The 25,866-nt window shown below is 39.0% G+C and overlaps 2 protein-coding genes across 6 annotated transcripts in view; both read right to left on the bottom strand.

Annotated features, from left to right (window-relative positions):
* Positions 1-14,780, bottom strand: part of LOC146512595 (disks large homolog 5-like) — a 31,297-nt gene extending 16,517 nt beyond the window's left edge. Inside the window, exons 1-9 of one of the 5 annotated variants that reach the window (XM_085171313.1) lie at positions 14,046-14,780; positions 8,375-8,443; positions 7,623-7,791; positions 7,130-7,273; positions 4,533-4,716; positions 2,907-3,163; positions 2,224-2,536; positions 1,293-1,523; positions 83-267 (exon numbers count right to left, since the gene is read on the bottom strand). In XM_085171313.1, the coding sequence (XP_085027439.1) occupies positions 83-267; positions 1,293-1,523; positions 2,224-2,536; positions 2,907-3,163; positions 4,533-4,716; positions 7,130-7,273; positions 7,623-7,791; positions 8,375-8,443; positions 14,046-14,343 (1,850 nt within the window). In that variant the 5' untranslated portion in view covers positions 14,344-14,780. Of the gene's footprint in view, positions 1-82; positions 268-1,292; positions 1,524-2,223; positions 2,537-2,906; positions 3,164-4,532; positions 4,717-7,129; positions 7,274-7,622; positions 7,792-8,374; positions 8,444-13,450; positions 14,017-14,045 lie in introns of those variants that run through there. The other 4 variants (XM_085171314.1, XM_085171315.1, XM_085171316.1 and 1 more) reach the window with 4 other exon arrangements.
* Positions 14,781-18,840: 4,060 nt separating this feature from the next.
* LOC146512594 (annexin A4-like) lies at positions 18,841-25,800 on the bottom strand. Its single transcript, XM_085171324.1, has 15 exons — positions 25,668-25,800; positions 23,700-24,066; positions 23,584-23,621; positions 23,264-23,407; positions 23,031-23,118; positions 22,809-22,903; positions 22,613-22,726; positions 22,357-22,447; positions 22,040-22,119; positions 21,856-21,912; positions 21,677-21,770; positions 21,452-21,547; positions 20,317-20,375; positions 20,091-20,213; positions 18,841-20,003 (listed from the first exon to the last, which is right to left on the bottom strand). The coding sequence occupies exons 2-15, from the start codon at positions 24,055-24,057 to the stop codon at positions 19,944-19,946; spliced, it is 1,497 nt and encodes a 498-aa protein (XP_085027450.1). The 5' UTR covers positions 24,058-24,066; positions 25,668-25,800; the 3' UTR covers positions 18,841-19,943.
* Positions 25,801-25,866: the final 66 nt, after the last annotated feature.

Genomic DNA, 25,866 nt, shown 5'->3' with positions numbered 1-25,866 from the left:
ATCTATAAAACAATCTATTTTTGCCCAAGTCTCCTTGCAATGACATGCATCTACATCTATATTTTTAAAAACAAATTCTTACCGAATGCTCTCTCTTTCTGCTACAATCTTGTCCCTCTCCTGGAAGGCCCAGTCCCGCCGACACTTGGCGACCTCAGCCTCCTGCAAGGCCTCCTTCAGCTCCTGCGAGATGGCCTCATACTGCTTCCTCAGCATCTCGATCTCCTTGGTGGCTCGTTCCATGTTCATGGTGGCAGAGTCCTGTTCCTGCAGGAGTAGATCAAATTGATGGGTGATAAATGTTACCGGAGAAGTGAAGGTGCTTTTAGTCTAATATGGTATTTGATAACATGTGGCAAATTCCTCTAAATTTGTGTCATAAGAAAGTATTTTCATCTTTCACCCACTCTGTACACTAACTTTGCAGTAATATTATACTCAACACATGTTTTTAATTATCAGCTTTACATCATTTTGGTGCGAGTTAAGCCTTGAAAGCTCATTGGTGTAAATACCCGTTTGACAGCAGTCATTTTGACTTGACATGGCACAAACACAGATGCTACAAATTAGAATAATGAAGCTTGTCCTCTATTGAGGTGAAGCTTTAATGTGATTAGTATCACCTGTGTTTACCTCTAGCAGCAGCCAGAATGGCTGCTGTGAGAAAGGTTTGTTTGAATAATAGATTGCTTTTTTTTTTTCCTGCTTGTATACTAATCAATAGACTAAATAAAGTGCTTTGTTTTTTTTAAATACAAGGTATTAATTACATGCTATGAAGACATTTTGTTGCTTTTTTTAAGAAACAAAACTTTCAACTTAGCTGACTCCATCCATCCAAAAACAAATTTCTGTAAACTAAGATGTAGTTTCCATCTATGATGTATAAAACAGCCATAGACTGGATTAGGTATATAAACCAGATATAATAAAACAAATGTAAAACTCAGTTTGATGTGTATCTAGAGCGCTTGCATCACTGTTGCATTAATTCCATTTTAGTCTACAGTTTTGCTTAACAATCCATTTCTGACCTGTCACTACAATTATTGGTAATTTCCTAATGTAGGCATCCCTGACTTTTATTATAATTAATCTGACAATCACTGTAAACAGAATGATGGGTGAGTACACATTTCTCAACAGAAATCAATATGTAGAAACCAGCCAGAAAAAAATAAAAAATAAAAAAATACTACTACTATGTGAGATGGGATGAAGGGATTACTGTCAGAGAAATAAACCAATCCCTCCATTTGTGATGATAAATCATCTGTCCTTCTGGGTACCTGTCTGGCCTGGTAATACTCTTGCAACAGCTGGTCCCTCTGGATGATGGCCTCTGTCCTCTCCTTCCGGGCCACATCTCTTTCCTCACGCACTGTTTCGATGTCTTTGCAGGCCTGGTTCAGCTCCTTTTGGGCCTCAGCTTTGTCCTTGACCTCGTGACAGTATTTCTCCAGCAGCTCATTCTTTTCACAGATTGCTCGGTCCCTGTCCACCAGCGCTGAGGCCAGCTCCTTCATCAAAAAAAAGAAAGAAAATAAAGAAAACCAGTGGGTGATAAAAAACAAAGTAAATTTCTATATCTCTTTAAATTTTTACCTTGAGAATTTTGGAATATTTTAATATGATTTGCATATTGTTGTACATTTCCTTTTATGCCGACTTGTTTCTTACATCACTGTGATTCTGGAATTCCCTCCTTGGGGAGGAATACATTCTTATCTCAGCACAAAGATATGCTGCCAGACAAACTTCCTATTAGATGAAGAACTAAAGAATTTTGCTCCTCTTAAAAGGATTTTTTTATGTATTTATTTTGGAGAACTTCTCAGGTTCATTTCACACAGAAGAGTTAAAAAGCATAACCAAATTTCTCTTCCTGAACTGTGGGTTTTAATAGCAGTGATCATGACGTGGTTACTTTTTAGCCAACCTAAACCTTTGACTGTTGCCAAAAAGAATGACTCCAGCAGTTCAGCAACGACAAGAGATATTTAAGACACAGATATTACGCAAATGGTCATTCTTCATTAACAGTTTCACTTAAATTAAAAGGAGCCCTATAAATCTGAAGTAATTAATTTCTTTATAGTGCATGTATAATTCCAAATGTCTCTTATCACAATAGTTATTCCTCCAGTGCTTTCTGATCCCGTCTGTGAAATGGTTAACCGTTTTCAGTTCTCACTGATGATCCCTCATTTTAGCTTTTACCTGTCGGAGAGCCTCCAGCTCCTCACTGGCCACCCGTCTCTCTGACGAAGTGCTCTTTAGCTTCGCCTCTGCCATCTCCAGACCCGTCTGGAGCCTGTCCACCTCTTTGATCACCTGATCCCGCTCACTCATGATCAAGCGATATTCACTGATCACAGAGTCCCGCTCCTCCTTGTACTTCTCGCTGTCCTTTGCCGCCTTGAGCTGCTGGGTCTTGAGCCGCGTCACCTCAGACTGCAGCCGTTCCATCTCTCGCTGTAGCTCCTTATTGTGGGCTGTGGCCTTGGATAGCTCTTGGTGGGTGTTGTCAAACCTGCATCAGGCAGGGATTAAGGAATGCAGTGGATTCAATGCCTCTATTAATTTCCAAAGGGTAAACATTTCTACTCTGCCTTGTGCTTAAAACATTAAAATCATGAACAATAAGATCATAGACTAATCAAATGTGGAATTTAAGCATCTAAAAAGAAAACTATAACTGGGAGGACATCCGCAAAGCTTCATCTGCCTTGGATTAAGCACATTTTAAGCACTGTGCAGATCTGACTTTGGCTCTGTACTCAAGTACTCAGTTTGTAGTATAATTTGCTGCAACTGCTGTTTAGTTTTTTTAACAGTTGCTCAGTTTTTGTGTGAAGTATGTAGCCCTGCTGGTTTTGTAGACCTAATAATTCCAGCTTTACCTTCTTATTGAAGAAGAGTATTGCTGCTGATAGTGGATGGCAGCATCTCTTTGTTTCAGCAGCATGTCGAGTTGCTTCTGCAGCCGGTGGTTCTCTTCCTCAGCCTGGTCCAAACGACTCAAATCGGCATTGTGACTGGCCAACTTGTCATTGTAGCACTTCCTCAGAGTCTCATAGTCACTCTTCACGGCCTCCAACTTGTCCACAGCTGTGTCGTAGAGCTTGTTAAGGACATCAGAGGAGCCCTCTCTCATTACCTGCAAATAGCATTAAGTCAGGTTATTTAATGAATTAGAGGGCAATAATGGGACTATATCAAGATAAAAGCTGATGCAGTCACTTGGAAAAAGTTACCCGGAATACTTTTCAACTCTGTAGATGCTGAAATGTTGTGCTGTTTGATATAAATCTAAAGTGAAGTGCCTAAATCATTTAATTACCCGTTTCAGTGGAGATTAAACAAAACGTTACTTTAAACTGTGTTGAAATATCACTTGAACTGTAGTGAACCAGATGATAACTTGTATCTAGCTTCTGTCTAGCTTCTTAACATACTATAGGGCAGTCTGCTTCTGATGCAAGCAGCAACTGGGGTATGCTACATGCTTTTAACGTGAATGGATAAGCTTAACTACCATTAAAAATGTATTGCCATTCAATTTTACTAGTTCTGGCTGTGGGAACTGTACAGGAAGCAATCGCAGTCGACTGTGGTCGAAACAGTGATTAATGTTACCACAGTTTCACCAATTAGCAACCACAGCTAAAAGATGAAGACGCTCAAATGTACAATAAGTACAGTCGACCTGACAGACAGAATTGCTGTCAAATCAGCTGAATAAACATTTTGACTTGCTACCAGTAAGTTAATTAAGTTAATTTAGTTAATTAAGCACTGATGAGATGCAATGGACTCAGTCTGGCTTCATGTTTATAAATATTTGTTTGTAAAGTTTAAATTACTATTGAATCCAATCCAAATCATGAACAGAGTGCCAAACACGGACAAACCAGGACACATTTAGACATTAAAAATTATAGTATGTAATTGGAATCTAACAACTGTACAATAAGTGTCTTCTCTGGGCTGGCATCACTTAAAACTAATTTGACAACTAATTTGACTGAGGCTGAACAGTAGTTTATGCAATGATGACATGACTTCTAGAGACAATGGGGAACGTATCCTTGCTATCAACTAGCCCTGTTATACACACTCTCCATGGTTATATAAGGCATTGCTAACATTTAATGATATGGTCTTGTGACTGCAGTCACGGTGAATGTCAGACTGAGTAATGGTGAGAGACTAAGTTCAAGTCATTTTTGTAATCTGAAAGAATGTTTTGATGGATGGAGACATGGAGAGGACAGAGCTTGTCTGACCCCATTTGTCTGAACAACGTTGTCCTTTTGGACATAATGGTCACCGAGACAAGAGCAAATTAATGTCCATCTCAAATGTCAAGATCCAACTGATTTTATGTCAGCGGCCAACAAGAGATGGAAAGGGGTGTCTGCAAGTGTCTAGATAGTATATACCCATTTATGTTTTTGTGTCTGTATGTTGTTTGTGTCCCATTTTTAAGCATGAATGGTGACAGAACTGAAAAATTACACAGGCACCTGCTGGTGTAGCATCTTCATATCAGCTACTTCCCTCTGATCATCATCATGCAGCCTCCTGAGCTCCTCGCAGGCCTGTTTCACATGGTTGTGCTCCCTGACCAGCTGGATGTTGTCCTGTCTCAGCACCTCGAGCTCCTCTTTCAGATGGGTGTGCTCGCTCACCAGACGGCTGTGCAGTGTACTGTGGAGATAGCAGAATGGGTACAATCAAACCATGGGTGCTGCCAGCGATTTTTTAAATCAGCATTTACAGCACTGAATATATATCTCCATCTACTGTGTCTCTGGCAACATATATTCAGCTAGTAAATCATAAATCAAAAAAATATATAAAATATTTGGCTTGACTTGTACAACTCCCCAGAACCCTGTAAATGTCTTCAACCCATCATACTGAGAGATAATATCTGAGCATTTGTTTATTCATTAGATATAGTCTAATAAGACAAAACACTAGACACACACACACACAGTCTTGTCATTTGGATCGCACCAGTTAGCCACAGTGTAGGATGAAGAAAGTAAGTTAATACTTGAATTTAGTAGCTAAAAGCAGCTTCTTAAAAACATCTGAAATGTTTGCTGTAGCCGGTTATGAAACCTGCACAAGATGAAGAAACATTTTTAACCAGTCTCCATACACAAGCATTTCAGCTTAAAACTTCAGGGACGCCTTAACTAAAAAGCCCTCTTTCAGTCATGTCACTGCAGCTCTGCTGATTTGTGGTCAGGACTCTAACTTGGCCACTGGGACATGATTTACTGTTGTTGTTGATTTGCTTTAGGCCATTGTTTTGCTGAATCACCGAAACTCTTACAAACTTCAGGTCATAAACTGCTGCCTTGACATTCTCCTGGAACAATTTCTCGGTCCAGTTTCAAAGTAAACTGCATAAATTAATGATTGCAAGGTATATTAGCCCTGAAGCAGAACAGCAGTCCCAAACTATGACGCTTCTTCTGCCATGCCTTACTGCTGGTCTACAGATTATTCTCACAGACGTAAGCACCATCTTTTTGTTTTTTATGATTCTTTTTTAAAAAAAACATTTTATTAGTCAAGAGCAATTTTGTCTCCTTTTTGGCCTTCTTCCATTGATACATCATGTTGATGAGATTTCTGTGGGTGCTTTCCACTTCCTCTTGTGTTGATTGCCCTCTTCTTTCAGGATTTCATTACATATTGTTCTGCTGGTGTCATCTTTCCAGCACAATCACGTCAGTCTTATCTCCTTAACTGGAACACCCAACTGGAAATGATTAACTGCTGCAGTTTGTGGTCAAACTAATCATTTCAGAACTACCTAAAAATTAAATTACACGAGGTGCACAAAGTACCCTGTGTTGACATAATTTCACATTCACAAACTGTTTTTTGTGTGTTAACTTTCACAGATGGCTTTACTGTGTTCTACCTACAGGCAATTAAGAATCACTAATTAACCTAATCCTGTTCTTGTACTGTGGGAGGAAGCCGGAGTACCCGGAGAGAACCCATGCAAACATGGGAGAACATGCCCTTCAGACAGGAGGTGGAGTCAAACTCAAGACCTTCTTGCTGAGAGCCAACAGTGCTAACCATCACACCACCGTGCTGTCACTAAAAATAATTAATTTCTTTAAAGCCACAGGCCTGTTGTGGTCTTCCTGTCACTATATTAACATTAATAGAAAAAAAAAACCAAATGAAAAAACACCTCTTATGTAATAAAGCTTTAACTTTTTTTTTTAATTTTATAAAACATGAATCACTAATAGGACTAATTAAAATTCTTCCGAATTACTAAGGGTTAATGGTTAAGTGCTTAGCGACTTACTAATTTAAGTACAATATATAACTGCTAGACATGAATGTGATTTTCCATTGACAAAACATGCTGCTAGAGTGAACGGTTGACTACAGAGGCAGAGAGGACATTGATAAATAAAGACTCTCTCTGATGTGCAAACAGGACTCAAAAGTACAGGCTTAAACACGGACATAATCCTTCATCTGTCTGTTTGCATTGGAGGCCAGATGTTGGTTCCCTACACTTCAGAGGCTGTATGGCATCATTAAAAATCATACAAATGGACTAGCCTTCCCTTCATGTCAACTCAGTACAGCTTATTTCACTAGACACCAAATGCTCCATTCGCAGCATTATCCTCATGGCAAAGATGCTGTGCCGCATACACAGGATTCACATACTGATTACAGAGCATGCTTATGGTGAACTCTTTACAAAAGGATAATACTTATAGAGCATATTTTAGTCTCTTCCCTCAACCTTTGGCCAGAAATGTATGATTTGCCCTGCTACAAAATAATACAAATAGTTCCCCCCCCCCCTTCAAACAATCCCAAAGATTAAATCAAATTGAAGAAGACCTGTTAGGATTTTTATAGCTTAACTGAGATTTTGAACTGATATAAAGGCTTCATCCCTATCACTCTTGCAAAAATAAAATCTGTTCTACGCAATCTGCTGTGAATATGTGAGGAAGAACAGAATACTGGCTAAAAATGCTGCAGACTGAGCTTGAATGCATACAGCACAAATGCACCGGCTGTTAAAAAATTTACAAAGTCCCCTAGTAGGCTTTCCACTTACTGGTAGAAGTCTGCTTTCTTCACAGCCTCCTCGCACCTCTTCAGGGTGGTGCTATGCTGGTTCTGCAGGGACTGCAGGTCTGCCATTGCCTTCATACACTGCAGCTTCAGACGCTCATAGTCATGACCTGCTTTTGCATTCGGTCTATTTCACAGAGCAGGAAACAGGGAAACACACTTGCATCAAAAACCAAGTTCTGAGATGCCACATGGGACAATGTGAGAGCCATAAGTGAGATAAACATGCAAACTAGGTACTTTTGGGAGCGTAAGGAAAGAGAGAAAATTCAACTGTATCCTCACATCTTATGCTCAACTCTAAAACAAAACAAGCACAAGTTTACATCAAATAGCTCTTGCTTTTTATGGCAGGGCTTTTAAATGCTCAAGAATGCAAAATACCTCTATCTAAAGAGTGCAGGTAGAAACAAGATTGCTCTGCTTTTCTGCAAATGTGTTGGAAAACAGGCTGTAGAATGAGACTAAAACACTACCTGCAGTCATCAAAGGTGGTTCCAGGTGAAGAGAGGGCGAGACGTTTGCGTAGCTCATCCCTTTCACGTGTCACCTGTCTCAACTCTAACAGAATGGTCTCCATTTTCTCATTCACTTGGTGGCTGTCCATGTGGGCAGGTGGAGGGGAGGACGCTTGAGCAGGAGTACCTGTGTGAGTCAGCATGTCACTGGTGGCTTGTGCCGATCGCAAAGTTCAAATGATGCGAGTGACGGGGTTCAGTGCAGTTTTATTTATGTCAGCTAGAGTGTAGAGCTATATTTCAGTAAAAATGTAGTCTATATTCATCTGAGCTGCAAACTTGGCTAAAGAAATAAATTACAAACATACAAGTTCATGATTATGTTATGGGTAAAGAGCTTGACCATTATTTTATTTAATCTATATAATCGTTTAGCCAAAGTCACTTAAATATTGTCTGTCATCATTGATCTACTCATTCAGTTTTGAATATACCACAGAAATAAACATAGTGATAAAGACTGGTTCAGCTTCAACAGCACAGACCAATCCTCTCTTCTAGAGTAGAAACAGATCTCTCTCTCGTGTGTGTATTTTTAAATCCTTGTTACATCTGTGTAATCACTTGCATGTGCTTAGAGTCTGAACAATTAGAAGCCGGCTGGTTCCTCAGAACAACTGTTTTTTTCTCCCCCCCCCTTTTCCAAAGAAGATTTTTTTTTGGACCCATCTTTACCTTAAATCGTTAGTCATCACAAGTACCACACTCACCTAAGCTGCTGAGAGAGCTGCTGCTTTCTGAGTCCGATGGCATGGTGGACAAGACGCTGTAAGTGGACCCTGCAGCATGAACAGAAACATTAAAGTCAGGTCTAAGCGTACTCGACCGCGTCTGCTTTATGGTCAGATGATCATCTCCAGCATTGTATGGTACATCAAGGCAGTGCAGCTTGGGTTACATTCGGGAGCCTTTACTGAAAAAAAGCCAGCTGGAGGAATAATAAGGTGGGACTTTCCCCAACTTGGGATGACGGGCCTGTGGGCTGACAGAGTGTAGCTAATTACCAGTTGGGCAGGGAGCTTGAATACATACTAGCCAGGGCCCCAAAGAGGCTGCAGCCTTAGAGCTTCTCCTTTTATCTCCTCTGACAACATCACACAGTCCCCCCCTTGTGAAAGGCCCTCTTTTATAGCTTACAGTGATTCATAATTAACGTTACAGAAAGGAAGCTTTATATACACCACTGAACAATATGAAGAAGATGATGTTATTTCACACACCAATGTAAAAGTAATTCTTCAGCAGATTTTAAAAGAGAAAAGTATTTAAAAGGGAAATAACTGATGCAATCTGTGTGTCTCACGATCTACCAGAATGTGCAGTTTTCACAACAGATTCAGAAGAAACAATTAGCTTTTTACAACAACAGAGAAACAAATGGTTACACAAATGGTCAAGTCAATTAGAAATGTTGTCATTAAGTTACTATCTGGTCTGTCACTTTTTCTAAGAAAACAAGCAAAAACAAAAGATGTACCAATATATTGACTGTGTTGACTGCCTTCAGTATATTGCCAAATAAGATGCCATTTATCAGTGGGAGTGGCCAATATTTATCTGCTACAGTACATCATGTTTTCACTACCAACAGTTCAAAAGCAGTGAGATGAAGAACTGGTACACTTTTAAAAATGAAAACATTTTAATTCTTCCCAGAAGTGGACTTCTCGGCAAATTCAGCCCAAGGTCAGAGCGTGCAATGCTGAGCTACATCTCCGACTCTACAGGCCTCAGTTAGCATGTTAAATGCTCAAGTTTATGACAGTATATTTGGATAAAGATGGAAAAACTATGGTAATAGGGATCTGTATTAAAATGCAAACATATGAAAATCAGCCAATAAATATTAATCTTTAGCTAGAAATTGTCATATCCCTCACAAAAGACACATTGATAAAGGGCATTGACTGTATAAATTACAGTAAAAGTAGAACAAGGAATTGTTTAGCAATAGGTTTTTTTTTCCATTGACTATATTTTGTTAATCAAGTTGTTTCAAACGTGGTTATTTATCCTCTACAAGAAGGATTAGAATTTTATTGATGCCCGACTGCACACTGCTTGATCAAACAGCCAGCAGTGCACCTTTCCTGAGATCTTACTGCGCTGCTGTGGAGTGACCAGCTTATAGTTCAGTTACATCAGCAGCTTCCACTCTTGATGTAAAGTCTAGTGTAGACTTAGAGCATGACAAACGATTCTATTTACCCACGTCCCATTACTCTAAATCAACCCCTGACTGGCCGTGTTCCCACTAACTAAATGAGTTGAGACTATGAGGAGCCCAGCTAACATGGCTCAACCCTCTATTTCCCACTGAAGGACAAAAAAAAGAAAGAAAGAAAAAGGAGAGACCGATCTCTCTTTGAGCTCTCTTTGTTCTCACTCTAGCTTAAGTTTCCCATGACTCTGAGCAGAGAGTGCCTCAATAGGCAAGGTGCACAATGTCATAACTCACTTACTTTTCTGCTCCGTGGAAGTCATGTGACCTGAGGTCTGACCCTGACCACTTCAGCATTTCATTTAGGTTGATCTCGTCGTTACGGTCACAGCCACTTGATCATCTGTACACAATTTTATGGTATAAGAAGACCACTTCTCAAGAACAAATGGAAAGTGGGAAGACTGTCTTTAGTAGGAGTTTACTCTCAACTTGAACATTTCTTTTAAACGTGAGAACAGGTGCTCCAACGTAAAGTGCTGATCTTATATCACATCTGGTATTATGTACCACTAACAATAAATGAAAGATATTCTGAATGCTACCCTTTTTCATTAAAAACAATTATGCATTTTTCTACTTGCATCTCAAAGCTCTAACTTGAATATTGTATATAATTAATTGACAAAAGGGGGAAGATTACTTTCTAAGCAATAGATCGGAGTGTTGTCCATCAACATTGAATTTCAGAAAACCATAAAATACAGCTTTTAATGAGTGATATAATTCAGGCCCTTTTTTTGTCAACAGAAGGGTTAAGTTGGGGTTACTTATTTACTCCAGTATCATAGCACAGTCATGGTACAGTCTTAAAATATAGCACTAAAAGCACAGGTTTTAATGCTGTAGTCACTCTGCTTTGTTCAATATCCCAGTAAGCCTACCAAGTCTTTGACCTGATTTTAACATGTTAAACAATAAACAAATGAGAAAAATGAGAAAAATGAGAAAAAAAAAAAAATTGTGTAATGGTCATCATCTTACCAAAGCCAACAACACATCCTTAAACAATACAAAATATATTAATGAAGTAAAAATTAGACTTTTTATCTAAATTCCCTTCATATCAGTGGAGTTTCTCATTACTAAATTGTTCACACTCTATTCTAAAATAAAGTCAGACATTAAACTTTCACCATGTAAACTCAGAGCTCCTCTGCATACATGAACACAGATTATTATCACTCTGTCCAAACAACATTTCAGTTGATTTAATACTTTGCAAACAAACTTTTAACTGGACAAATAAACCAAATAGCATTCAACTTAAAAAAAAAAAAAAAAATTCTGTCAGTAGCAATTTTACTTGATCCCACTTAACCTCATCTCTGGAGATACATGTAAAAGACTTAGAAAGAAATTATTTTAAATACCACAATATGCATTTATGATGGTACTGCAGCAATGACATATGTCCCTGTGGAGAAGCTATTCTAATTAAAGTAGAAGTCTGCTACGTGAGATAGATGTTAGAAGACTGAAAAGCATGCCAAACACAGACATCAGTTTTCTTCTACAGTCTACTTCTATAAATAAGTACACTCTGATATGTACCGTGGTATAAAGTTAATGAGTCACCGATTCTGCAATAACTACCCTCTGTGTCAACAGTTCAAAACCACTGGAGACAACTAGATTCTCTTCTTTCCGCCTAATAAAATCTAGAACGAAACCAAGAAATCGAGCTACCTAACACTCGTTAATCGCTTACTGCAAAACACCTGCTCTTGTTTTGCAGTGACAAAGCAAAACTTCCCATGATACACACCCTTATAATGTGCAGCCATTGTGTTATTCTTCCTTAAGAAACGATGAGAACAATCTAAACAGAAAGGTCTCCGCTGACAAGCTTTAGAGCTATAGTTATGTGAAACTACAAAGTATCTTTATTTAAAAAAAAAAAAAACTAAACAAATAAAAACAAACAACTAAGCCCTCGGCAATACACACCCTATTCGGTACTATAGGCATCATATTTACATCATGTGGAACTTTTTGTAGGTCAGTGATAAAAGGATATATTTAGCATTCAAGTTATAAGCATTTGAACAGGCAAGGTTTACCAACATCTGGCTCTCATATTTTTTGGGGTGACTTGTCAATTACTGCGTCTGCATATTATGTAAAAACATAGGTTGCTTTTCTCTGGAAAGGCCTGTCTTTTGCCCACACAGTGGAGGAACCTGTCTGCCCAGTAGCAGAAGACAGCTCAGCCCATTTGTGTCCTGTGTGACTACCAACAGGGATTTGCACACTACTATGACTAGCCCAGAACATGCTCATGTACAAAGCTCTTTGGAACTAGAGAGCCTATCAGTACTCAGTTCTAGACCCACTGCACAATTGTGAAATGCAGCGCAAAAATGAGAAGGCTCAGAAAAAACTAACAGAAGTCTCCAGCTTGTGTTCTCTTATGAATTATGCCAAAATAATGCATAATTAACACCTGGTAGCTAACTGAGTATGACACGATAGCAAACAAGAAAGCAACTGGATGGATGTTACTTTTTTTGTTTGTTTGTTTTTCAAATGTCAAAGTGCAACAGAAGTGCTGAGTAAGGGCCATATGTCAGAGTGCATGCATTATGCTATTGCATAAGATGTCAGGTAAAGTCCAGAGAATACATCATTACTGTTTCAGCATACAAAGAATGCAATAAGAGATTTATGATGAACACAAAAAAATAGAGAGTATATCTATAGTTTGTGGATTTATCTGTGAATAAAATCACATGCATGCATTTATCACTTAGTTAGAAAAAGGGTGATTATCCACATAGAAAACAGAACTATTACAAAGTTATTATAAACTAATCTGTGATTTGTGCCATTATGAGACCATATTATCTCAGAGGCTTATCCTTATTTCAAGATATATTTAGTAACCATTAGATAAACTTAAGGGTTAAATAATAAGGGTCGAAGGTGGAACCCCGATACCTTGGAACATTAAATGTTGTGTAAGATGCAGTTTTAGTTCACCTCTTAAGACAAGGCAACAGTCCATATATTAATGAATCCTGAGCAGGCAGGATGAATATTCTCTAAAAAGTGTATCTGATCACTGATAAATAAAAGAGTTTTGAGATCCTGTGTTTCTGGTAAGGCTTAAAAGTTACTCTATCATCCAGCTAATTCAGATTCGGAAGGACAACTGCATCTGAATTAGGTTGAGATATTTAAGAATATCAAGACAGTGCACCCCAAATCCAATGTTGCAGTATCTTGTAACATCTGGTGTTTTACGTGTATCAAATCCAAAAATTTATCACTTAGTAGTCCCAATCCATCCATAATGTTTAAATAAACCTGCCACTAAACCAGACGAACTGAATCAATCAGAAACTCTTTGCCAGGGGTCATACTTCTGAAATAATTTCAGTTCCACAAGCACTATACCATTACACTATACAGTATCGTGTTAGTAGCAAAACTATACTATACTGGACAAAAGCAATTTGAATCCATTCACAAGTTTATAATAAAACAATAGTTTGCTGAATCCCTTTAAGTTGCAACATTGTAAAGACAGTACAATTAGTTATTTAAAAGGTAATTTACTTACTGGTGCTGACATAACCTTAACTGTAGTTAGTTTCACACCAAAAACAAATCTAACTGATGCCCTTTATTCTCCAGTTTATATCCCCCTCGAGTAATTCATTGCACAGTGCGCACCAAAACGCATTTGAGTCATCTCACATTCGTTTGACTATGACAGTGGGTTATTGATTCCCACACACAGTCAGTCCCTTCCTACATTGATTCAGTCTTTTTAGGTCCATTAAATGCTTTCACAAAAAAAGCTAGCAGGCTGTACTTTTGGTGACATGCTAAATGAAACAAGCACAGTAGTGAGAGTGTAAATAGGCATCAGGTCACATGATTGTGCACTGCAGCTCTCTCTGCCCAAAGGAAAAGTCATGCCCTTCATCAAATTGTCATATGGTCAATAGCACTAATGTTTGTTAGATAATGCTCAGGAGAGGATCGAAAACAGGTTGGATCATAAGCAATATCAAAAGCAAGGGCCCCAAACACACAGTTTCACTGTATTTTAGGTAAAGCCCTAACTTCTGACACGTCCCCCCTTCTTCATAAACACTATACTCTTATAACAATTTAATTAGGAGGTCGTAAACACTTTAATTGTTTCTCACCACTCGTATGATCCACTGGTCCAATGCCATCCAGCAATAAAGATTGCAGGTGAGGGTGCGTTGTCTCCAGAGCAGTGCAAAACTCTGCGAAATGGTCCCCGTCTTTACTCATTAGTAGCTTCAGCAGAAGGTCCACTTTTTCCGAGTTGGAGGTGCAGTTGTGCTCCAGCTCGTAGCGCTCTGGCTGGCTTAGGGTCCCGCAGTGAGCCAACGCGTCCACAACTCTGTCCGCATCTGTTATTGACTCCACCAAGTTCTGGTAACATTTCTCCAACAACTCTTTGTGCTTGGGCTCCATCTCCTCTCCGCTTCGCTCCTCCGCTGTTTACCAGCTCGGGACAAACCCAGCCTTTTAATCTTTCTGGTAGTCAACTTAACTTCGGGCTACTGCCGTGACTCTGCGAAACTACCCCGCTCGACCCAGTCAGGACGGTTTTCAACCCGAATTGACGGATACACAAGAAGTAGCCATATTTGTTGCCCAAGGCTGTTGACTGCATGAAGATGACAACACATTTTCCCAACCGCCGCTCTCTATCCTTTTCGGAAAAATGACGCCTCTGCCTCTTTAAGCCCCGCTTTGCCTGCGCTACGGAAACAACCTCGGCGTCAAATCAAGTTCTTTAGTCATGTTGAAAAGTGTGGAAACTCTCCAGGAGCGCTCTCAGTCAGACTACAAACTCCGCCATGTCTCACCGTTCGAGCAGCTGTAACCCTGTGCCAATCATATTTCCGTGCAATGGACATTTAAGGTAAACGTGGGCGGGGCTTTTTTTTTAGACGCACCTGGCTTCCCGCCGCTATAATTACCGCTGTAATTATTACCACAACTTATGTAATACTGGTTCTGCGCTTTCTGTGTGAGTTAGTTATGTGGAAGGTATTCAACAATGCCAATAAAAACACACAAAAACAATACTGACAGGCTTGTTTGCACTCACAAGTATTTTTTAATTTATTTTTTTTAGTTAAGGACGATTTAATTTTCATTATTATGCCCAGTTTTTGGAAGTTTACACACCCCTACCAAAAAGCTATAATGATGCAAATTATATAAACCCCACATTTAATTGAAAAATAAGTGTAATAATATAACGTATTTGGTTTAAGCTTTTACTTTTTGGGGCCAAAATCTTTCGAGAGTGTTGGATTTTTACTGTGCATCATTTCTTGTTAAGAAAGAAAGTGTTTGAAAACTCTGGCTTTATTTTAAAGAAAAAATGCGTTGTACTTCCCTTGTTGTATAACTAGTTTCCCAGTGTGCCAAATATGTTCAGTGTTTGTTGGAATACTAGCAGGCTTGTGTAGACTTTAACTGCTGATCATGCTTCTGTAGTACATGCACAGTGTAGTGGAATAACCAAGGTCTTCCCTGAAAAAGACCACAGTGCCAGTAGGGCAGCAAAACCTGCACAGATTTGCAGGTAACTCATATCATGTGCACTAATGCACACCCATACCATGGAATATGTTGGCTTTTGTATTGCTACAAACCTTTGTATTGGTCAGTCCTTTACATCGTATCCATAATATTTAAAAATGTAAAGAATTAAAAATCTAGTTTAGATATTTTTCCTTGGTGGACGTGAAGAACTACGTTTACTAAGAATGAGAAATATTTCTGAACCAGTGACGTGCTTTCAGTCTGTTTTGAATACAGTGCTGTTCAAGGGTCATTCATTGTTGGCTTTTGACCTTTTTTGTAGCTCATTATGTACCGGAGACTTCCTGAATTACTTCCCCTAGTGTTTTCTGATGTGATTGATGATATTGGAGACCTCATAGTTAAATTAAGAAGTCACCTTTATAGTCTACACAGTTGCAATATCAGGCATTTAGCTTAATTTTCTGCTATATAGAGATCTATATAGCAGGGATTATATGACAAAGTGTTATTATTAAATTATTAGCTGAACGCTGGGTAAGCATTTATTCTTTTCCAGCTTTAGGTGAACCATTTCCTCATCCACCCAGTGGTTTCATAAAGTGTTGTATATCAAGTCTAGAAATAACAGAATCAACCTTAAACATTTCCAGAGTGTAATTGTATTAAGTGAAGTATATAAACTGTTTAAAACCTTAGTTGGGAAGCTTTGATGACTCTTTCAGCATCCTTTGCAAAAGATAACATGAGGTTCTCAGTGTCTAATGAAATTTGTCTTCATAGGTGACAAAAAGTCAGAGATATTTCTGTGACTGGTGGTTCCTTAACCCTTTTGTGCAGCAAGAAGAATATGAAGGGTGATAAAATAAAAATCATATATATTCTGTTGAACAAGATAATTTTTCACTTCTCAGTTTTTTCTAGTGAAATATTGTTTCTGGCTGACAAATGTACTTTTGGTGAAACAGTCACTGATCACAGGTCATCTCTACAGTAAAGCCTACTGACGAAAGGTTGTGCACTGCTCTAAAATCACAAAATTACCAGATGATCTTCTCCTCCGAATTTTCTTATTATTATTTATTCTAATGATAATTACTAACTGGCTGAAGGTTTTAATAAAAAAAATAACTATATGCCAGTACACACATTGCATTAGATACGGTGGATGACACTTATTATGACTTTGTTGTACATTTTATAAGAGTTTATCATATGTTTATACTATCACATCCAGTCATACCATGTAATACAGTACATCACTCTCCAAAACACAGCTAATGATTAGGTAACAATTTTATGGATGCAAATTCAAACACATTTAACACTTAAGCAGTTTTAAATGTAAATATTACTAGATCTTCTTAAAACCCAGTCTGCTCAGAAAATCCCACACATACATTGTGGGCATCTGAATAGGCTATTATTTGATTACAAGGGAAATCTAGCAGCTCTCATTTCATGATTTGATCTCTCTTTTTTGTGAGGAGATTATACCTCCAGATTGTAGTTGCCTGTTTCTCATCTGGATTGTCCCCTGACACAACTGCCCCGCTCTGCAAGCTTTATTCTGCTCCACATAATCCATCAGGTCTCAAAGGAGGGAGACGTCACAAAAAGATAAAATCCTTACGAAAACGAAATTGTTTAGAATCAGACAGCAATATTAAATGCAAGATTATATGTCAATATCTATATGTGTTCACAGCTAAACTGGAGATGTGTGGAAATCTACTTAAAGTTTGTTTATGATAATTGCTAGTACTTTTTAACATAGAGCTAGAGCGTATTCCCTTTATGAGGATTTTCACTCTTAGCTAGAGCTTGCTAAAGCTTAACGTGGTACACAGTGTGCCTATACATTTCCCCTCTTAAATTTGAAACAGCTTTAACAATTATGTAACAACTGCACTAATTTATTTGCCCTGCAGGGAAATCTATTCACAGCTTACAGAGAAAACAAGTTGCAATATTTAGGAATTATGTAGATTCCTAAAAGCATCAAACAGATTCAAAACACTGAAATCTTGCATTTGCTTTTAACATTAAGTGGGAGCAATTTATAGAGTTCTATGCTGTCTTCTGGTATATTGCTTCTCCTGACACGCAAATAAAAGCATACGGTTGGACAGGATTTATTTTCTCACTCTGTCAAAAATCAGAGGAAGAGCCTCAAGCCCCACAGGCTGCCACTCTGCATGCTGGATAGTGATATCTGCTGCTACATCTCATTATGTGTTGTTCATCTAATCCTCGGGTTTGTAATTTGCTTATATGCACTCATGAAGTTTAAAGCAGGATTAGGTCCCTGGCAACCAAATGTCACTTAGCTGCACAATCCTCACTGGATGGCTGGAGAAAATCCACTGCAAATAAAAAAAATTGCTCAATACTTACTTATACTGATTGTTTATATGATAGTATTAAAAGGCTGGTGATGAACTGCAGATTTACTGCGTCTGAAATAAACCTTTATTGAGACCTTTGTTTTGTGATATTACAAGTTTTAAGAGAAGATCTTAAAATTTCCTTACAAGTAATATAAGAAAAAAAGCCCCAGGCTAAGGCCTAGTTCAGACTGCTTTTCACAGCTATTGCACCTTCCACTTGGCCCAGTGACGTGGACAGACGTCTTTGTGTCCCAAGCTCCATAAAGAGTGCCTCATCCACTATGCCATCACAAGTTAATAATTAAAGCACTTTGTCTAGAAATCAGGATCACGGAAGTGTTCTGTCCTCCTCTTAAAGTAAAAGCGAGCCAAATGGAAGCCCTCCTCTCTCCCCCGTGTGATTTCACTTTGACCTATATCTTTCAGGAGATATCAGTGCAAAATCTTAGCTAGAGAGAAAATACACAAATGCCAACATCAAATATTTATCATTCTTTGTCCTCAGGCTGGTGGACTGTTTTCATTTTGGGTGTATATGAAAAGTTAGAAAGTGTACAAGAAGCGAGGTTCGCAAAGAAGCCATTTGTCTCACCAAAACATCCCCTCTGAGGCTGCACTTCGAGGCCACTGAACACAACAGAAAGACAACTTTAGGACACCCGTGTCTCCAATATGGACACTATTTATAGCCTTGAGAAAAGCTCTATGAAGCTCCGCTGCATATCACTCGAGCTTCAAAGCACACCTGAATGAATTTCTCTCCCCTTCTCAGATTATAAAGCAAACACGCACGCACAAACAGAACTTATGTAAGCCACATTATTCACACCTTTTGAGAAGAGGCTGCCGCTCATGATGCCCAGAGGTGGAGGGGGCTTACCCACTCGCTGTAATACAGATCTAGGTGGTGCAAATGAGACTGGCTTTGACATGCAAATCGCTCATTGTGCATCTGCTTAGAGCACAAAATCCACACGCGGTCATTTTTCATGCAAAACACACAATCGCATTTCACAAAGAAAATGTGCCAAATTTTTCTTTATTGAAATCAAAGGTGGTTGTTTTTCCTTTTTTTTTTTTCTTAAGGCATCCACTGAATTTTGACAATTATTAGGTTACAAAGCAAAGTAGTTAGTGCAGGAAATACTCAGCAAAAGTTAGTTCAGGCAGATCAATTCTACAGAGGTGAGATAGTTTGTGTGAACTAAGAGCCCTCTGCTGGCAGTAAAGCATACAAATCAGCAAAGGACACTGTTGAAAGACTAAACAAAATATTGAGAAACAGAATATGGATAACTTCCTGTAGCCATACAACTAAGATTATCGAATGTTTGCTAGACAAAACAAAAGAAAATAATTGCGTAGGTCCACAGGCTTACTCGAACGGCACAATATGATCTGTCTTTAGGCTTTGGCGTTTCAGCACTGAGTGAAAGGCAAATAAATGTTGATTGGCAATAAGCTAATTTGCATAGACTTGGAAGCAAGAGTTAAATTTCAGTTAACTAAAACAAACACCCATTACAGAAGAGATGCAAATATTATTCTTACATTCAGAGAATGATTGATTGATTGGGATATGATCATATGCATATACAATAATAACATACACCTTTGTAAGTAGGTACACACAGTTGCGATGCTTGGCAATACATTCACAAAGCGCTGTACTAAATATTTCTTTCTATATGGATTGCAAAAATTAGTCACATGGCACACTAGCTCTTTTTCAGATCTTACTTTCTTTTTACTTTGTGAAGTTCTACTGTTACCCCAAAATAGGTTTCCTACAAACTAAAGTACATTTTAAATATTATTGTGCAATATAGTCATTGCAGTAATTTAGTTAATTTCAGGCACACACACATTTTGTTGGCTACCACTCAACCTTTTGTGTAAAAAGAATAATATTAATGCACCTTTAAAATATGAATAAATGCAATACAGTAGCAAAAACTATGTAATTTAAGAGAATCAAAAATATATATGTTGATTTGATGTAATAATCAGAAAAGTGGCACTAAATGCATGCATCACATGGGATATAAGGTCATATAACATTGTTTCAGTGTGGATGTATATGATGTCCTTTTGAGACACGCTCCTTTGGAGTCTTGGTGCTTTTTAGTCACTGCCTCCACACAGCTTCAACAGCAGCTTCTTGTAATCCCCAGAGGTATCACCCTGAGAAATCCAGAGAAAATGCATCACATAACAAGCACACGGTGATTAAGCTTTGATCGTCAAAATGACAAAAACAGTGGGACTTACTGAGATATCAGTGTACAGTGATTTTCCGTAGGTCTTCAGATACTGCTGCCTGATGTCCAACATATCTACCTCGGAGCGGGACACCATGACACGGATGAGGGTTCTGTCCTTTGTTCCTGCTCCCTGTGAGCACAATGTAATACCTCGTTTATGTCTTCTCCATTCTCTCTTCACAAAATCAGAGCACTAAACTAATTATCCGAGGGATGACAGACAACAGATGTACCTTCATGGCCTTATTGAGCCTCTCTGCAAAGTAAGCGGGGGTGTTCTTGATGCACTTCACTAAAAAAAGTCAAATGAAAGATAAATAAAAGAGCAGAGGATGCTGTTGTACATATAAACCAACAAGACATAGCACGCTTAAAAAGAAAAGACCATGAAAATTGAATGGATGGAACATGAGACACTTCTGTACATATTTAGTTTATATTGTGTCTGCCAATAAGGTTGTGTAACTGACCCAATTTGTGGTTTTACTACCTTGGTTATTTTTAATGAATGCAGAGCACAAACAACATGAGATCTACAGCATCTACAGGTCTACAGCAGCAGAAGACCATTCCTGTCAGCTAAGAACAGGAAACTAAGGCTACAGTTTGTGCAGGCTCACGTCTGAGTCTCGATTCTGCTGCAGTTCTCAAATGGCAGGTTCTGAATTTAGGGTAAATAACATAAAAGTGTAGACCAATCGGGCCTTGCATAAACGGTTCAGGCTGGTGAAGGCTTTGAAGGACGTTTTCTTGGCAGACTGTGGGCTCCACAGTACCAACCGAGCACTGTTTAAATGTTGCAATGTATTAGGTCTGTCAAGTCTAACCTGGTGTAGATCCCTGACGTATACATACCTAGAAATGAAAGTGCATGTTGTAGATGCTACATACATTTAACACAAAACTTACTTCACTTGTGAGCTTGCTTGGCGAGCTTATGGTGCCAATCAACACTTTCAACTTTATGATGAAAGTCGCCAGTGAATGAGGGTGTCGTATCCTCTTCCTCAGTTTAAGTCTTTACCTCATTTATATTTCTATCTTTAATATACAGCTGGAAATATAACTTAGTTGATTCTACAAAGCCCTCAAGAAGTGTTTGCTGACATTTAACAGATTGAAAAATCAGTTTCTAATTTTAAAATGCCTCATAAAAACCAATGTGTAGTCTTCAGTCTGTCTTGCCACCATTTGCTTTCAATCATGTATTTAGGTCAAACAGCTATTGCACCTGCATAGTATTTATAGGAAAGTCTTGCAGAACAACCTCAACCAGTGGCTTTAATATATACTTAAAGCTTTTGCATGTCTTTGGAAAGTCGCTTCAGTTTGGTCCGGGCTTGGAAAAAAGAGATCCAAAGAACGTACCCACAGCCACCATGCCAGACTCAAGATTGCCAGACATTTCCCCGCAGATGCTCTTCTCAATGTCCTTCCCGCACATATGCTGGTACTCCTGAAAGACTATTCAAAGACAAGATACACAAGCATGACAGTTACAATGTAATTCTTTAAAGGTTCAAAAGCATATGTGCTAAAGCGATTCTATTTATGACACTGAAAACAAAATAGTAAACTTCCTGAGCTACACACCTGCCCTAAGGTGAGGCTTGCTGCGAGCACACAGGATGGCATTAAACTGAGATTCATCAGTTCCCACCTTATTTTCTCCTGCTGCATACAGTTTCTGAGGAAAGAAGGAGAAGGATAATTATGGCTTGCATTTGCTTTCAGAGAGCGTTGAGGACACGAAGCCATCTTTAAACAAGTACCTGAGCATCCTGTTTGGCCAAAGAGATGTCAACATTTGGCTTTTCATCACGATTTCCCTAGAGAGAATAGAAGGAAGTAGCATTGAGAGCACAAAAACATTATGTGGCACAGTGCAGAAGTTAGGTCAGAACTTCTCTTTATGAGAAAGCTCTTTGTAAGTCCAGCAAAATGTGCTGATGCTACCTGACAGAGAGACACCAGGAGTCTGCGAAAGTGTCCAGACGTGTCGCTGCTAATAGAATCCTCCAGGCTCTTCCCGTACTCTAGAAGGAAGGAGGGGCTTTTTAGGAAAATATATTAATTTCCATAATATTTGCATAGGACATTTCAGACACTGACTTTTTCAGAATTCATTATTTACCTGTTGATCGAATAAGCCTGCTCAGCTTAAAGCAAAATATACCCTTATATTAATAAAAAAATTTAAAAAAAGCAGGTCTTAATAATGTCTTCCAACAAGACTTTGAATAAAAAGTAGAAAAGCCAACATTAAAACTCACCAGCTTTGTAGATTTTGACAATTTCCTGAATCTCTGAATTGGAGCGTGATGACAAAATCTCAATGAGACAAGCCTCATCAGTTCCTGCACCCTAAAACAATTACAGAAAAGCATAGCGAATGCGATCAACATTAATTTGTAGCCAGCCATTTCACATTCACTTATTTTCCTAATGCACGATGAGCGAGATATTGTGGTTTGGGCAGGAAAACCAAAACTGAAACCATTTACTGAGACAACCGCATGAGCTTCCAACCTTTATAGCCTCTCTGAGTTCAGATGCATCAAATTGTGCTGGAGTCTTCAGCATGGCAAGAACCAGATCTTCAAAGTTTCCAGTTAGCTCAGACTTCAGATCCTTGGTTAAATCCTAAGCAGAAAAACAGAAACATCTGACTGCAAAGTCAGCTAAGATAAAACTGTCACAAAAGCATTATTATTTATGAAAGTACCTTTCCATAAGTAGTTTTATAAGCTGCTATCAATGGAACCCTCTGCTTTTTTGAACGATTTCCCAGAAGTTCAATAATGGCATTTTCATCGGTGCCTGTCAAGATGTTATTTTGTTAGAATCAATTTATGATGTGTAAAAGGAGAAGGAGCAAATGAACTGCTAATGGGAAACAATATTATATCTGATGGGTTTAGCATACTCAAATGCATATTTTACTGACCAAAACCCTTCATTGCCTTTCGAAGAACTTCAACATCCTTCAGTGGATCAGCCCCTGGAAAGTCTTTAATAGAACCCCTGTACCCTGTCTAAAAAGCATAAGAAATAATAAACACATATATAAATAAATTATACATATATCTGACATGATAAAATTCAACACAGTAACAAGTGTGTATGCTGTGGTAATTCTATTCGTGTTAAATACCACAGCATGCACCTGCCACATCTTACAGGTATGGCAGGGGCCTGAGGGTTGGAGGGACCCCCACTTCCATATCCAGGCATTGAAGGGTTAGTGGCAGGTGCTCCTGGGTAACCTGGCATGGGTTGGCCTGGGGAAGGGCCTCCTGGATATCCCTGCGGAGCTCCTCCTGGCTGCAAATGAAGGACAGCTAAGTACATGGTGACAAATGCATATTAAACAAATAAGGTTCAGATAGGAATGGTAAAGATAAGGAAACTTAAGCCAATGAGATTTAGCCTGAGCCAGTCCATATTGTATTAGCGAGCTGACACGTAAGAGGTGAAGAGTGAGATAAGAATTTACATACCGCTCCATAGCCACCTGGTGCTGCACCCCAGCCTCCACCTGAAAGAAAATATTGGCTTAAAGAAAGAATAATACCTCACAAATGTAATCTGTCATGCCTTCTTCTTGGAGCCTCACCTGCTGGAGGCATGGATGGATAACCTCCTGCTCCAGGCTGAGCAGGGTATCCACCAGCTTGGGGAGGGAAGCCTCCAGCTGGAGCAGGGTAACCACCCCCCTGGGGTGGATAACCCCCTGCTGCTGGTGGGTAACCACCTGCCTGGGGTGGGTATCCGCCTGCCTGTGGGGGGAAGCCTCCTCCTGCAGGTGGGTAGCCACCTGCTGCAGGGGGGTAGCCACCTGCTGCAGGAGGGTAGCCACCTGCTGCTGGTGGATAGCCACCTGCTTGGGGAGGATATGCCCCTGGTTGAGGCGGGTAGCCTCCCGCCTGTTGTGGGTATCCTCCAGACTGAGGAGGGTATCCTGGGTAGCTCATCTTCAAAACCTGGAGGTGAAATAAAGCTGGAGACTATCACTGTGTAAATATTTGTTTTTTATGTAAAACTTTTTCAGGGAATTTATGTTTTTGTCTAAAGAATGTTTACTGAATGGGCTAGTTAAATCTCATATAGAGCAGAAACAAAACAAACATTTTCCCCAAGACAATAGGAAATTGTTTAAATGTCTCTCACCACTTCCACTGACCTGTATCCCTGTCATATGATAATGACATTGCAATGTGTTTACTGTTTATGAAACTGTGCAACTTTTGCTTCCCCATTCTCAGAAAACACTATAATATAAACCCTCAATAATGCAAACAAGCAACAGTTGCCAAATCTTAATAAGTAATAATGTTATTTGGACAAAGCAGATTAAAAAAAATTAGAAGTAAAGCGGGTCATCTGCTAAGTGAAAGGTGAGTGGTTTAATACCTGAATCTTAAAGTCAGCATGTCAAAGAAATTCTAAACAGAACAAATTTTGTTCAGGGCAAAAAGATAATGAACTGCTAGTTTGAGTGTGAAGTTGAAGTAATGTCCAGACAGTTGTCTAAAGATATCATTTTTATGAGTTATAACGAAGACAAAAATGCTTGAATTTCAATGAATGTAACTATTTACTTCGTTGTTATTCCTTATCTGTTCATATTTTGCAATGTGTCGATAAAAGACACAGCTCTTCCTTAAAAAGGAATGCACGTATTTTGCAAGAACAATTACGTAAACACAACTTAAAAAGTTAACGACAGCCAAACAAAAGACGATTTTTCGAAATTACTGATTTTAGTTTGAACAGAAAGACCGAGGGTGTGTTACAAATGAGTTCTTGGAAAACATTTGGTTGCTGACACTCCCTTGCTTTTCAGGTTTTATTTTCTCAGTATTTTGAAACAATGCCTCGGGCACTCGAAGTAAATACCACCAGTTAGGCAACAGAAAAAATACATAAGCGGGGGGGAACTCACATAAATTCCTACAGTAATTAAAAACAACTAACTGTTGTTGTTAGAACATGTTTCGACTTTGAACGTCGAAAGGCTCTTTTAACGTCAAAAGCAGTAAAACCAAAGTCCTTACACTCAAGTCTGCGTGAGAGCATCACAGGCCTGCATTTTCTCAACTAACCAGCTATGATTTTTCTGTTCAATAATAAACGCATAATAATAAAAACCTTGGCCCGTTCGTGGTGGTAAGAAGCATTAAGTGATTTAACCGTGTGCCCTGACGCAAAAGAGCAGAAACGACCCAGCCGTCCGTTAACGTTACACAACACTTTCAAACCGAGTTACTGCTTTAGCATGTAGCATCCGCCCTGGGCGACTGATAAAATATTTATTTTAATTCCTTACATACATTTTACAAGCGCTAGCGTGCCGCTGTGACGTCCCCAAAGCAGAAAGTTAATTGCTAGTTGCTATCTGGTAACGTCACCATTAAACGGCTGTTTGTTTGATCAGGCGAAGCTAAACGAAACAAAAATAAGTCAACAGCCTAAATGAGCCGCTACATTTCTGCAAGTTCCTCGCTGTTGTTTATTGCAACGTAAAGAAATATTTGTTTTAAATATGTTGCAGTGGAAAAAACTATAGATTAGAGTTACTTACTTGGCAGATGCGGGCGTCAGATCCAGGAAGAGCCAGGAAGGCAGAGACCAGCCTGAATGTGGGTGGGTCCTAGTTTCCGTGCTAGCAGTAATAACCTTTGCTTTGCTTGTTGTTACCGCTGGAGATAGAGACCACTGTTGAGTCAGAGGACTGTGATGTGTCATTCTCTCCACACTGAGCACTGGAACATTGTTTGGCT

Source organism: Neolamprologus multifasciatus, chromosome 8 (genome assembly GCF_963576455.1).
Source record: "Neolamprologus multifasciatus chromosome 8, fNeoMul1.2, whole genome shotgun sequence".
Taxonomy (NCBI): Eukaryota; Metazoa; Chordata; class Actinopteri; order Cichliformes; family Cichlidae; genus Neolamprologus; species Neolamprologus multifasciatus.
Note: the sequence above shows the minus strand (reverse complement) of the source record. Positions and strands in the feature narration are given on the sequence as shown.

Coding starts and splice junctions, on each gene's coding strand:
- LOC146512594 (XM_085171324.1), bottom strand. CDS start 24,057: ATGAGCTACCCAGGATACCCTCCTCAGTCTGGAGGATACCCACAACAG. Junction 23,408..23,583: donor CACCAGGTGGCTATGGAGCG/GTATGTAAATTC, acceptor CTTCATTTGCAG/CCAGGAGGAGCTCCGCAGGG. Junction 20,004..20,090: donor CACTGTACACTGATATCTCA/GTAAGTCCCACT, acceptor TGGATTTCTCAG/GGTGATACCTCTGGGGATTA.